The following is a 15,199-nucleotide window of genomic DNA, read 5'->3' as shown; positions in this document are numbered from 1 at the left end:
TAGGGTTAAGGTGTGAGAAAGGATTTAAAATGATTCTAAGTAGTTATAAAGTCCCCATAATTTAAAAATCATCTATATGAACACTTGCCTTAATAGACAATCATTTCATTTCTTAATGGCAGAAGGACTAAGATTTTCTTTAAAAAAAATGTTTATGTTGGCTTTGGTACAAATACAACTTACAAACTAAGTCAGCCTCTGAGAGATTGGGTAAGCTAACACGAATTCCATTTTTCTTTAATTATAAGAATTTCTTAGTTTTCTTCCATGATATCCTTAACATATGATAAAACATATTTTCAGATAAGGAATATTTAAAAAATTCTGACCTTTTAAAGAGATATTTATGATTATTCCTCATTCTGGAAAAAAAACTGTTGTGTCCAATGAGGGAAGGCATATAAATGTAATTAGAACAAAACTAATTTAGAAATTATCAATATTGATAGGCTGATGATGTGCAAATGCTAAGAAGTACTTTATTTTAGCAGACTAAATTGTTTGATATTTTTTAAAGCTCAAAAAAATAAGAAAGCCAAAATGATAAAGTGCTATGATAAGGCACCAAATGCCTTGCTGTCATCATTTCACCATTGCATGTATCTCTGGTTGCATAAATTTTATTTTTAAATGTATCCTCATAGACTGGCATGAGCAAAGTTTAGTAAAGTACTCTGTCCTATTGCAGTGATAATATTTGCTTTGGGCAGGAGAGAAGGCACTGCTGCTAACCAAGGACACACCTGCATGGTAGAACCTGTGTACATCAAAGACATCTACAGATGTTTCCTTGGAAATTGCTACTTTTGACCTAATCTGACATCTTGTAGATTCAGAAGAGAAAAATGAGAGAGAGTAGGAAGTCTAAAATATGCTCCAAAAATGTCACAATGCCAGAGTTCTTATTCCTGCATCTAGGCATGCTTTATATTTGTTGAAAAGCAAATGTTCTGCCTGACTGAAATTGTCCTTTTCTAGTTGTCATGATAAACAATAATTTCTTCTGATATTTGAGGAGCTAGAACTAAGATGCTTAACCTGATGGGTAGTTCCAGTGGGGAAGTCCAGGATGCAGAATAATTGCGGTAATTATGTGAGACGGAGCCGCCATTTATCTTTGGTTTTCCTTTCTTTTCCTTTCCCTCTTGCCTGTGCCATTGACCAGCCTATTATCAGGCCCCATCTGTCCTGGTGTTCTATCTTCTAATTTCTGGTGTAATTAGCTTTATAACCATGTCTCAATTCTTTTAAGAGTGGTGAAGTTGAGAAGTTACTCCTTTTCATGAGACTTTGCAGGCATGAAGGAATTAAAACACATCCAATTAGCTTTCCTAGATGAGACAGAATATAACATGTTTGTGTCTACATCTAGTTCCCCTTCTTCAAAATAGTGTTGGGTTATCAGGAGAGAACATAAATCCACCATAGGCAGACCGTGATTCCAGGAAGTTTCTAAAATACCAAGTTTAACTTTTACTCTTGAAGGAAAATACACATACATCCTGCATGCAGAAGTGAAATTTTATGCCATTTTCTGAAAGAGGGTTTTCCATCTGACTTCTTTGCTTTCTCTTGTTGCCTTCACTACTACACTGAATGATGGATCCAGTGATTTATTTTCATATATAAGATTTTCAAATAAGACCCGGTGTTAGAATTCACAGATAACTATTTGGTAAGAGAAAAAATAAACTTCCACAAATGAATTTGATTAAACATTGCTATGTGAAAGAGTTGGAGTAGGTGGTCTCTAGAAGCTAAGAACTACATCATTATTCATGGAAAATGTTAGTGAAAGAGTAGGATAATGTTTTTTGTTTATGAAAGATGACTACCTACAAATGGATATATATCTATCTTTTCTTCTTTCCTCTGAAACTAATATTTGATATTTAACTTTTACTCTTAAAGGAAGATATACAGAAATCTTGCAAGGAGAAGTCTTCAGAAATGAAGAAATATAGTGTCTTGTTTAATTCAAGACACTATTACATTAATTAATGCTCTTTCTTATAGAAGTTTTTAATTCCTGGCTCTCCACATTCCATTACACTTCATTAAAAAAATGGTCTTGCTTATCCCTCAAACAGCTGGAGCATTTTTCTTTTTAAAAGAAGAGTCTGCCCATACTTAACTTCTTTACTTCCCTTTTACTCAATGAATTGCATCTGGCTGAAAAGTTGTCACCAATGACTGCCTAAATGCTGAATCGTGATAATTTGTTCTTAATCCTATTTAACTTGAAACTATTCACCACTGATGACTCCTTGAAACCAACTCATTTCTTGGTGTTCATAACACTTCCATGTATTCATTTATTAAAAACATGTATTGCACACCTATATCATGCAACCATTGTATTAGTTGTTGGGGGTAGATAACTGAACAAGGGAAACTGGCCCCTATTTTCATGAAGCTTACTGTTAGAAGAAAAGGCCATAAGGAAACAAGAAAATAATTTCATAATTAATTATTTGGTTAAAATTTTATAAATGCCAGGAAAAAGAAGTACAGTGTTTTATAAGAAAAAAATAATAGGTGACCTGAGGCAACAAAGGCTTTTTTACGAGGGTGAATAAATGACTGATACTTGAACATGCATTTTAAGGATAAGCCAAAATTAATGAGTCAGAAAGTTAGGAGATGCAATAGAAATGGAGATGGAAGGTGGGGAAGAATATTCTAATTCTCCTTCAATCTTTCTGCAGTCTACTGTCATATCTTCATTCTTTACTTAAGTCCTTAAATTTTATGTCCTTGATTTCAGCTATTCTATACGTACTAAAACAAACTAATGTATATTTCTGGCCAAGATCTTTCTTCTGATGACCTAACAGCTCCTCCAAAAAGTTTTATACAAGCTGCAAATTGAACAAATACAAACTGAATTCATCTCTCATATCTCCAAAACCTGTTTCTCCTATATCTTGGTAGAGGTGTGTCCCCACCCCCTGAAATCAGTTGGTAGGCTCCCAAGCCCCCAAGCCTACCAACTGATTTCAGGGGGTGGGGACACATCTCTACCAAGAGATCAGAGATCAAAGTTCAATTTATATTCTTTTCTCTATTGCCTACAGAATCCAACCAATTACTTTGCTTATGTCTGTCCTTACATTTCTATGTTTACTTTAATATCCCTAGTTCAAGTACTTATCATTTATGTGAACTACTCACTCTAATAACTCCCTCGCCTTTCTTCCTACCATTGCAAAGTTTACTCTTTTTACATGCGCAAATCTAATTACTTCCCTTTGCTTATAATTTTTTTATTATATAAAAAAAGAAATATTCCAAAGGCCTATGCATACCATATCGGGGCCTTTCATGATCTGGTTCCTAACATTTTAAATTCAGGTCCTGCTATTCCACCCACTTTTACTATTGTGTTCCAGTAGCTCTGAAGTGCAGGTAGTTCTTAAAGGCATGTACTAGGTGTCTGATGTCCTGCCAGATTGGTAGCCTCACCCTTGTTTCTAGTGTCAACGTAGATTTTATCTCTTTGACAAAGCCTCTTATTCTCCCAGATGGATTGAAATGTACTTTCTCTTCTGGTCCCTCTGCACTTTGTTCAAATCAGTATTGTGGATTGGTCTTCTCACTAGACTGAGACACCTTAAAGCCAAAGTATTTGGTCTTTTTGTCTTTATTTGTTTCATATCGTACCTAGCCCCTGGTTCTTTCCCATTTTTATTTGTAGAAAAACATAATTCTCGTCTCTCTGTTCCTCTCTATCTCTTTATCTCTCTCTCCACTTCTCTCTCTCTTCTTCTGTCTCTCTCTCTCATCTCAACTCACAACTACTGCCATATTCCGTTCCTTTTGTAGATAAAAAAAAAAGACTTCAGTCATTTACTCTAATTCCTCTTATTCCACTTCTATCTCAGTCAATTGCAGTCAGGTTTCTACCTCTACCACTCCACTGAAACTATTTTTATCAAATCTGGCAGTTGTATCCTAGGTGTTAAGTTTATTGGGAACTTTTTGATCATTATCTTTCTTGACCTCCTGGCCTCTTAACACTGTTGCTCACACTTTTCTTTTTTAAAAGGTCTCCTTGGTTAGTTTTCAGGAAAACTCACAGTTCAGTTTACCTCTTAAAACTTTTTCCCACTCCTCTTGGTCCTTTCTGCAGATTTCACTTCCTCAGGCATCTGGGAAATAGTGATGTTTTACAGGGTTCTGTCTTTGTCCCCTTCTTTTCTGCCTTTATACTCGGTAGGCAATTATAGCTTCCTATAACTTTAGTTTCCTGTCTGCTCCTATTCCTTTATTTGCTTATGAAACAAACTAGAATTGTTGAAGCCATTTTTTGACCTATCATTAATAAAGAGTGGAATCCAAACTCTTTGGTATCTAAGGCATATATCATGAAGTCAAATCACCCTCAAAGTCTTCATTCATTTACCAGATCTCTCTTGAGCTTCACATTCTGATTCCTCACCATAGTCATTTGGGTATCCCTTATGTACCTCAAACTGAACGTGACTGCTACTGAATTCACTATCTTCTCCCACCATGTGTACTTCCTCTTTCTTGTTCCATGTCCTTGACTCCTTCCTCTCCTTCCTGCCTCCCATCTTGTCAGTCACACAATCTTAGGTATCTTCGAATATGTCCACTTCTTTTCATTCATTCACCATTACCCTAATTCAGGGCATCACGTTCTTATCTCTGTGACTCTGACAGACTCCAGTGGTCTCTATATTACCTCCAATCTTGCTCCCTCTGATTCACTAATTGCATTCTGCAATCAGAGTGATATTTCTAAAACAAACCTCTCTTGTTTAAACCCCTTCAGTGATTTTCCATTGCTCTGAGGAAAATTTCAAACTCTGTAAAATGGTTTAAGAGCCCTTTTATTATCTGGCCATGCATACTTTTTAAGTTCACCAAGTACTTTTTTTCACTCACTATGTATACTCACATTTCATCCATGCTGAATTTTCATATGTTTCGTCTATGACCAGGATACCTCAATGCCGTTCAATATGTATTTTATCTAGTCTGAATACTCTTCACCTTTTTTTTTTTTTTTTTCATCTAGCACACTCTTACTTATTACTTTGGCATCAACTTTATTTTTACCCTTGGGGGTCTTTTATGCACTAATATCAGCTTTTACTTCACTTTTTATGGTGTTTATTCCCTGTCACACTCCCACAGAACAGAAATCAGCATGAAGAAAAGAAAGAGTTTTCCTTGTTTACTGTGTCCCTAGTATTTTGGCACTGAGTAGTGATCAATAAATTTTTTTGAATGAATATTGAATAAGTAGAGTTGGAATTTAATCAATATTAATTGAATAAATTGATGACTTCCAAATTTCTGTTTGCAGTTTGGGCTGACATTTTCAAATGTCTGATGGGCTTTCCACATGTCTAATGGCCATTTACACCTGGATGGCCAGCAGGCAAATTAATCCATTAATTTCTGCCACATATCTGCTTTCCTCCTCTGTTCTTTCTCTTCCTCAGTTTAACAAAATCATTGAGGTCATTTATTGGTTTTTTATCACTAAAAAAAAATCCAAATTTCTTGGCATCTAAAGCATATTGTGTGGGAAATATTACTTGGGAAATTGTATATTATTACTTTATTTTTTTATGAGTAATTTAAATCAGGAAATAATCATTATTGAGAGGGAATTTTTAGTCTGAGATCATTTCTTCCTGCCTCTATTAACCATTCCAAGATGTCATTAGTAATTTGTAGTTGTAAAATCTTACCATTAGTAACTAAGCCAAATATCACCAGGTATAGTGCTTTGGTAAATTTTCTCCACAAAAGTTTATGATGCTTTTCAAATTCAAATAGGATCTATTTTGGAGTGCCTATAGGCTTTAATTCTGTGTGTGGTTTTTGAATTCAGTTCTTTGAGAATGATGAAATTCAACTGAATTATTAAACTTTAGAAAAATAAAATAAATAGGTCTTCAGGTATTTTCCCCATAATATAGATATATCTCAATTTAGTTAGTCAAACACTTCTTTTTACAAAAATTGTATCAATCAGTTTTTATACCTAAATGTTTCAGTTTGACCTATTGTGAATATGTCTTTCTTCCCAGTTCCTTAAGAGTTATGCTGTGTTTTAAACCTTTCAAGTTTAGAGCTCCAAAAGTATTTCTTCCTCTCATACGTTAGGGTAGCTAAGTAGTTTAAATAGATTAAATTTGAATTTTAATGGTAAGGAGGACTTGGAGATTCTGAATTCTTTTAAAAACTATGGAAATATTCTAAAGAGATTATCTAAATTTATACAGCTAATTGGAGCAGACTTGGAGTTAGAACCCATGTCATTGTATGAACCCAAATTTTGTATGAAAATAAACAGTGCTATCTATCTTTTGAAAGCATACTAATTATTTCTTAGCCAATGAAGACATAAAAAAAAGAATGTAATTGACCCTATTTATCTTTGAAATTAATATCAAAAACCATTTGGGAAACATACCTATTTAATGTCCAATGTTTATTTTATCTTTTACCTATGTGAAGATAGTCATATTTACATTTCATAATTAATGAAAATTGTTTGCCATACTTGCAGTGTAAATGAATCTGAACCTTCTTTTGAAGCAACCAGAAGGTATTATTTCTATTTTAATCTGCATTTAATAAGAATAACTTCCTTCCTCAGACTTTACTTGATACTCAATCTCTTACTCCTAGTCATTTTGTTCATTCTGATGATGTATAAAGTTATTTATTAAAATGTGCCAGTATATTTCCAGTAGCAGTGGTTCTCAACATTTGCAGGCTGCTAAAAGAATTAATCTGCCAAACAAAATGGCCCACTGTGTTAGTCGTTTTTCTCTCACTTATGTCTCAACTTTGGCTGAAACTCAGTTCTGTTCTTAATGTATTGGGTTTGGGATTTCATAAAATAAAAGTACAAAAATTAATATGTATATTGTTTATGAGTTAAACAGTGATGGAACCTGTGATTAAGGTAGAGATGGAGAGCCAAGTGTGTCATGTATTTAAAAAAGAAAAAAATCGTAAAAGACTTGGGGGAAGGGGAAGCAGACATGTCAGAAGTTGGGAACCACTGTTTTATTGGACATATGGTTATCTAAGAGATCACTAGCATACTATATATTATCATGTCTTCTAAACTCCTAGATATAATGTTTCAGGATGATCACTACACATTTCTAACTACTCTTTTTCTTAACCTTACTCTCTTTTAACCTTAATTCCTTAATTAGTACTTACAGATGATGAACTAACTATGGAAGTATGATTTTTAAGCTGACCCCTTCCCTGCTCCAGTCTCATCATCTTCTTTATCTTCAGCTCACATGCATTTTACCTATTACTGCAAGTTAAGTCTCACATATAGACATCTGGTAGAATTTGTAAACCAAAAATATGGGGGTAAGAGGTTATCATTTTAGTGAAAACTATTTCAATATGTATTGAACTATGTAGTTTTAGTTGTGTAATTTCAGTATTAAAATGGATTCCTCAAGACATTATTCTTTGTTTTGAAATATTTACATATTATCTTAAAATCTGTAGATGTTATTAAGCCACAAATATACACTATAATTATAGTATCAATTCACATCTTTTTTAAGGTCTGCGTACTAAATTCATAGTTATATAAAGTAAAATATCTGTGGCTATGAGTGAATTTTATCACTCCTCAAATTATTTAAAAAATTATACTCATTTTAAAAAATAAAATTGCAATTAATAGTTTCTACCTTAAAACATTACGTTAGCACAGTAAAATCAAATTTTGCACATCGTGTGACATTTTGATTAAATTCTAATCCTTCTAATTTAGGTGGAATATTTAACAGTTAATCAGGTTGGCGGTTGTTAAAATGTTCTCTTTTAGAAGTTTTCTATTTCTGTATTTGAGACATTTTATCAACTTTTGTTTGATTTAATTATGCTAAAATACACGTGCAGCATAGCACCCTTGCATAATTTTGGTGTTTTGTTTTTCTTTTTCATTTTACAGTAGGAGCAGGTATTCCGTGGCTTATGCAGCTCAAAAGCCTTGGCTACTAAATGCTACAGTAGAAGAAAATATTACTTTTGGAAGTCCTTTCAACAAGCAGAGGTAACTCTGAATGCATAAAATTTAGAACTAAAACGAGCAACTATTCCTTATCCTGTGTTTGGTCCATGGTGTCTGGAATCTTTACATCAGGACTTCATTTCCTCCCTTGCTTGCCCTACTTCCATTCTCATCAGCAGGTCTTTTGATTCAACTCTTTTAAGAAATGCCTCATTGGAAGTTTAAGTCCATTCTGTACACTTGCTGAGGACAATTTGTACACTAAAACTAAACAACCTAAAATGAAGTGTGTATGTATGTGTGTGTGAGGTGAGGAAGGGTAGTGGTGGTGGTAGTAGTGTTGAGATTCTTGATAAGCAGAAGGAAAAACCCAAGTAAGGAGCAGAAGGAGGGTTTACTGTGGAAAGAAGAGGAAAACTGTGGGATCTGAGAGATCTAGTGACTGGAAGCAGCCAGAATATGCTACCTTTCATCCATCTTTTAAGTATCAGTGGAATGTACAAAGATATGACTCTTTCTTTAAACCACTCTCAGAAAGGTGGGTCTTACAACTCTAAGCTGGGTTAAAAGTTAAAAAGAATTAGGTCAAAGGAGGGGCATGAAGAAGGGGACAGGAACAGGAAACAGTGTGGGAGGAAGAACCTAAATGACAGGGTGTCGTTCGGGCTTGGAAAGAAACCAGACGGAGAGATATTTGGGGATATTGACAGTGGGAAACTGGATTGTAAAGGAAGGCTGAGACAAGGTAGTGAAGGGCCTTAAAAGCCAACTGGTTGTAATTGTGTACATTCTGGGGAGGCATAGCATGTTTTAGTAAGGTAAATAATAAGGTAGATGTGATGTTTAATCTGGCAGTATAATGGCGGATATATATGGGATGAATCTGAATTAGGAGCAGGGAGATATTTAGAAGTTTGTTGGAACAATTATCCAGGCATGGAATGCTGTAGAAATGGAAAGAGGCGGTAGACAGAAAATTGTTCTAGAACAAGGATGGACAAATAAGAGCAGGGAGAAAAGGGAGAAGAATCAAGAATGACTTGAATATTTTAAGACTAGGTGATTGAGAAAATTAAAACATTGATATTTTTCCCAGCACTTTCAATCTCTATGCTTCCCTAAACTACCAGTCCATCCGATTTACAGTCCCAGCCTTAGAGCAAGTCGAGTACTGTCTGTCCTCATCCTCTTGCGTTTCTCCCTGCTTCAGCACGCATGACAGTACGCACAGACACCCACCCATGACCTGTGCCTTCGTCCTGGTGAACTTCCTGTTGTCCCTCGTAGGCACCGTGAACTCTTTTACTTTTGTGCAATTTTTAAAGCTTCCTTTCCCTCATTTTCTTCTTGGCTAATTATGACTCATCTTTCTGGATACGATTTATACATTGCTTCCTCTTCAAAGACATTACCATCTTCTCAGAGTGGTCAGTCATTTCTTCCTATGTATTCTAGGAGCACTTTTTACCTCCCTCTGCTAAAGCACCTAACAAGGTACATTTTTATTATATGTTTCTATATCAGTCTTGTGTTCCAATCACTAGTTTTGTAATCATGGGAACTAATACCTATTTATCTTTTTCTACAAACCTAGTGTAGAGGCTAATATATAAAATTGTTCAATAAATATTGTTCAATAGATGTTGTATTTCAGCTTCCAAGATACTGAATCTGGGACTTAATTTATGGGCAGTATATTAATAGTGTTCTAAAAATTCAAAATAATTTCTCCTAAAGGTACAAAGCTGTCACAGATGCCTGTTCTCTTCAGCCAGATATTGACTTACTGCCATTTGGAGACCAAACCGAAATTGGAGAGCGGGTGAGCTATGTATAGTTTAACTAAATGACGAACAAAAACCTAGAAAAACCTTCTGGTTGTCTTTAATCTTTCTTGGAACATAATCAAATCTGAGTGTTTAGGATTTGACCTAATGACGAGTTCTAGCAGTGGGAACACAGGAGCTCTTTGATGGCCCTCTCCCTTAAGTGTTTGTTGAGTAGCCACCATATATTTAATGTTGTGTTGCCCACTCGAGAGTTCTCAAGGAAAATAAAGCAGTTCCTGCCTTTGATCAGAAGTATTTTTACTTACTTAGAGTTTACTTTGAATTAATTTGGAAACTGAGATTGCTTCCGACATCTTCTTCCACTCTTGTCAGCATCAATTTATTCTTGTTAAATTGTTCTTTTTTTTTCTTTGTATAAACATGTTTTTCCTTGAGGTTATACTATTCTGACCAGCTGAAAAATATTTATACCTGTATGTAATCTTTATAACAGTGATGGCTAAAATATGTATCTCTTATAGGTGTCAAGTGTTGGGCAGAAGGTTCTATATGTATTATCTACATTTCACAACAAATCTGTTACCTGGGTGTTATTGTTAACTGTGTATTGAATCTGAGAAAATGAAGGCTGAGAGAGGTTAAGGAATTTGCCCTATCACAGAGTTTCTGGTGCAAATGGAATTAGCTTGACTCTGTAGTCTGTATTCTTAATGACTATTCTTTATTGCTGCTTAGTATTTATAGTGTTTAAGAGCATGAATTTAATTTCTAAGGGTCTTAGTTTCTACATGTATAAAATGAGGATAACAGTACCTACATATTGGAATTGCTATGAGGATTTTTAAAAAATGAAGAATGTACAACCATTTACACAAGTTCGACATGTGCTAAGTTCTCAATACAGCAGGTCCTGGAATAACATGTCACTGTCATTTCGTTATAACATTGAGATGCCATAGGAACTTAACTTTTGTTTATAACAATTATCCTAAGGTAGAATTCATTTTGTCATATGCTGTTTCACTGCAGTCCTAAGAATGATGGTCCTATGTACTAACTTAAAAAAAAATTCTAATTAGCACTTAATTATAAAAGCATATTGCTACATAGTTATGTTGAACAAAACTTGTCATGTCAAAGAGGTATATGTTAAATGCACTACAGAAAGACATCACAAAATTAGAAAAAATTTTGAAATTTTGCTTGCAGTCTTCATCACTCTTCAGGTGTTTTGGTTATTAATGCTTTTGTACAGCAGAGCTCTCTGTTAGAGTAAAAGGAGGATTAATGTTTCAGCCCCAAATTACCTTAATATAAGTCAAGTATTGACCCCTAGACAGTTTTTATTTTACCTTATCAATGTTTTCACAATTTAATTAGTAAATTACTATTATTTTAAGATTTTTTAGAAAAGTTTGTACCAACAGACCATTTACTAATGGAAAAAGTGGATATTTATGGATATTTCGTTTCTAGGGCATTAACCTGAGTGGGGGTCAGAGGCAAAGAATCTGTGTGGCACGAGCTCTCTATCAAAATACCAACATTGTCTTCTTGGTAAGAATAAGGCCTTACTTTTATTTCTACTTCATTTTTTTCCTCTGGACAAGAGGAAAGACAAGTCAAGCAACTCAAGGAAAAGAAAGCTGGTTTAGCTTTCACAGAGAATATAGAGGAAATAAAGCCTCACAGTCTAAATCAGATCAACATGTAAGGTTGAGAGCTGGGGGATCCAGATTGATACCCAAGAGATGGAGGTGCCCAGATGGTTTCCTATATGAGATTTTTAACCTTGAGGATCATTAATGGGGAGTGCGGATAGTGCTGGACAAGAGTGTAGGTCTTCTCATTTATATTTTCTGGCAAAGAAAGAAGTTCTGGAAAATACACTCTTGACGGACATGAGGTAAGTAAGCACACTACTTCATTCCAGTGGTGTGCAACTCAGGCTGTGGATAAAATTTGTTTGTGAAGCTTCCTAAAACCATAGAAATCTTGGGACCATAATCGAATCATAATCTGTAAGGTGAGAGTCTAGAATCCGTTGTTGTTTTTTTTTAAACTCCATGGCTGATTCTTATGTATATCCTGGGTTATTAACTTGGTTCTGTCTGTGGATCCATGAATAAAATTAGATGATTATGCTGATTATGAATTTACTCTAGTTTGATTCGTCTAGCAGAGGAAGACAAAATAGCCTGCAAATAGACAATGCATATTAGAGACCAGAAGACTATGTAAATGAATCCTTCCTTGTCTTTTTCTTCTGTGCAGTTATTAACCATTTATAAATCTAGTTTCCAGACCTCCTTTAGAGTTTTCACTTCATCCAATCTCAAGAACTTCTTCAAAAAGTAGGTTAGTTTTGGAGTTTCCCACTAAATTTGGATCCATTATTTGGGATAGGAATAGAATTTGGACATACTAGAAATCACTCACTCAGGTTAATCTTCCTAATTAATATTTATCCTCAAAGGTTTCCAGAAAAAAAAAAATACCCTAAAAGTCAAAGTCCTCTGGGTACTGTATTCTACCCGAGTTTATTCTACTGCCTTCAGTTTAGTGATCCTTACCTGCTTCAACTATGGAATCATGGAATTCAAAAAAGTTATAAGGTTAACTTATTGTGGATTCCTAGCCATTTATTGTTGGATTCTTTTTTGCATCATCTCTAACAGCTTCTTGATAACTCTGTGAAGACAGATTACTTATCTTTAAGGCAACATTTCCTTGCAGGTCATTGTATAAATTTCCTTTCACTGGTATAACAAATTGCCATAATTAGTGGCTTAAACAGTACAAATTTATTGTCTTACAGTTCTGTAGGTTAGAATTCTAACATAAATCTCACTGGGATAAAATTGAAGGGTCAGCAGGGCTGTGTTCCTTTTTAGTGGCTCTAAGGGAGAATCCATTTCCTGCCTTTTCTAACTTTTAGAGGCTGCCCACATTCCTTGGCTCATGACTGCCTGTCTTCATCTTCAAAAAAATTATCACTGTCTATTACTACCTGTGCTGTCCTTTTCTTTCCATTCCTTTGGGCTTTCTCCCTCCTTCCGTTTCTCCCTCTTCTCCTCTCTCCTCTCTCCTTTCCTTTATTCCTTCCTTCTTTCCATCTATCAATATTTAGTGAACATTCTCAGTGCCATTTTCTATGCTGGTAGAGGAAACAAAAGAGAAAAAGGAACTTACTTGTATAAAGAATTACTAAAATGGTTTTACATTTTGCTCTGATTAAACTTTATCCCATTAGCCTTTACACAATTCCAAGCCAAAAGAGAATATTGTAATGAGGTATTAAGTATGTTATAAAATCTAAAAATATGCCGTGTATCATTGAATATATTTTTAAGAAGTTATTTCTAAAAATATATCCATACAAAGAGTATACTGCTTAAACATATTAATTGAAAATAAGAAAGAATGTATTAGTGAGAGCTATATATATATGTACATAAAAATAAATAATATATTCTTGATAATGAAGAATTGGCCATTCATTGAACTGGACATTTGGTAAATTGTCTTGCTTTCTTTAAAAAAAGTATCTCCCCCAAATCTTAATATACAAACTGAATATTGAGGAAAGATTCCCAATTCATCAAACTTAGATTTTTATTAAGTTGCATGGAGGGTTACATTTGACTATCACACCAAGATGTCCCATAATGAAGCCATGGAATATAAATGAAAGCAACCATTATTAAGGGCTTTCTATGACCTAGGCATGATTCTAAATACTTTGTACACATTAGTTCACTTAATTATTATTATTATTATTATTATTATTATTATTATTATTATTATTATTATTATTATTATTATTATTATTATTATTATTATTATTATTATTATTATTATTATTATTATTATTATTATTGCTATTTACAGATGAGGATACTGAGGATTTGGGAGATAATTTATCCAAGGTCACTATAGTAAAAATAAAGCAAGAATGCAAACCCAAATGGCCTGATTCCATAGCCTGTGTTCTTAACCACCACATTCTCCCTTATTAAGAGATTGCTGGAAGTCACTAAACTCTCCATCTGATGCCTTGAAGGGATTAGCAAAGTATTAATCCACCACAGCTTTATTTACAAGAAAATAATTATAAAATAACACTTTTAAAATCCTTTACAGACACTTTTACAGTATTTTATTTGATCTTTGCAATAATCCTATGTGCTCTCTGACAGGTCTCTTAATTATCCAAATTTTACAAATGAAGTGACTGAGTTAGAAAATTTGCCCAGTGTCAAAGAGTGGCAGAGTTATGGCTAAAATTTGGGTCTCTTAATTTAGAAATAATGGACTTTTCATTATGGACTATCTTATAACATGTAAAGTCAGAATTTTATAGAAATCCTTTTTTCTTGATTTTGTCTGCTACTGAGGTCCTCTATTAAAATTTTCAATTTAGTTATTATATTATTCAGCTCTATGATTTCTGTTTCATACTTCTTTTATTTTTTGTTTCTTGAAATTCTTTTGTTTATTGAAATTCTCACTTTGTTCATGCCCTTCTGACTTCAGTGAGCATCTTTATGACTGTTATTTTGAAATCTACATCAGGTAAATCACTTATCTCTATTTCATCAAAATTGGTTTATGGAGATTTATCTTGTTCTTTTATTTGGAACATATTTCCTTGTTACTTCATTCCCCTTCACTGTCTGTATTGGTTTCTGCACGTTGTGTAAAATAACCACCTCATCCCAATCTTGACAGACTGGTCACCTGTAGGAGAAGAACCTCTTCAGTCAGCCCACCCCAAGCTCCTGGTTGCCTCTCAAACCTTTGTGATTGTCCGAGGCATCATTTTTGTTCTCAGTGATGCTAAGTCATTGATGGTGCTAAGACCCATCAGTATCCTAAAGGAGAGGATCATACTCAGCACCTAGATGTAGGATAATTGAAAGATGGACCCTCATGTAGCAGCTGGAAAAGTAATCAGTCAAACCCCCTCCAGGAAGAAACTGGGAGATGGACATTTTTGCCTGCTCTCTTTGCGCTGAGCCCGAGTATATAGCCATGGGAGAAAGGATGTGCTCCTGTGCCTATTTAAAAATTGCTTATTTGTTTGCTATAGTCCCATTGGATTATTGTATGCAAGGCCTATTGGCTTATCAGAGCTAGGTGATTTGGGGCCCCGTTCCCTGGGTGGCAGCCATAAAAGTCGGGGCACCAGATGGGTGAAGAAACTCTTTCTAAGGAGATATTGGTGACTGTTTTCTTGTTGGCGTGAGCTGGAGAGAGAAGGCAAGGGTAATGCCCAATAGCTCTTTCAGACTCTGAGAAGGGTCTATGTTAGCACCTGCATTCATGTTAATTAAAAGCTGGATCTTCAGGTAAGCTTGTAAAGTATGCAGTC

General features: G+C 34.5%; 1 protein-coding gene across 1 annotated transcript in view; it reads left to right on the top strand.

Moving 5' to 3' along the window:
• The window catches only part of ABCC9 (ATP binding cassette subfamily C member 9), a 118,597-nt gene that overhangs the window by 58,039 nt on the left and 45,359 nt on the right, over positions 1–15,199 (top strand). The window contains exons 19-22 of the mRNA XM_006912678.3: positions 6,551–6,589; positions 7,976–8,077; positions 9,773–9,857; positions 11,302–11,382. Coding sequence (XP_006912740.1) covers positions 6,551–6,589; positions 7,976–8,077; positions 9,773–9,857; positions 11,302–11,382 — 307 coding nt within the window. The remainder of the gene's footprint in view (positions 1–6,550; positions 6,590–7,975; positions 8,078–9,772; positions 9,858–11,301; positions 11,383–15,199) is intronic.

The sequence above is a fragment of the Pteropus alecto genome, unplaced genomic scaffold (assembly GCF_000325575.1).
Source record: "Pteropus alecto unplaced genomic scaffold, ASM32557v1 scaffold103, whole genome shotgun sequence".
NCBI classification, from domain to species: domain Eukaryota; kingdom Metazoa; phylum Chordata; class Mammalia; order Chiroptera; family Pteropodidae; genus Pteropus; species Pteropus alecto.
The sequence above is the reverse complement of the archived record's forward strand: the minus strand, read 5'-3'. Positions and strand labels throughout refer to the sequence as shown.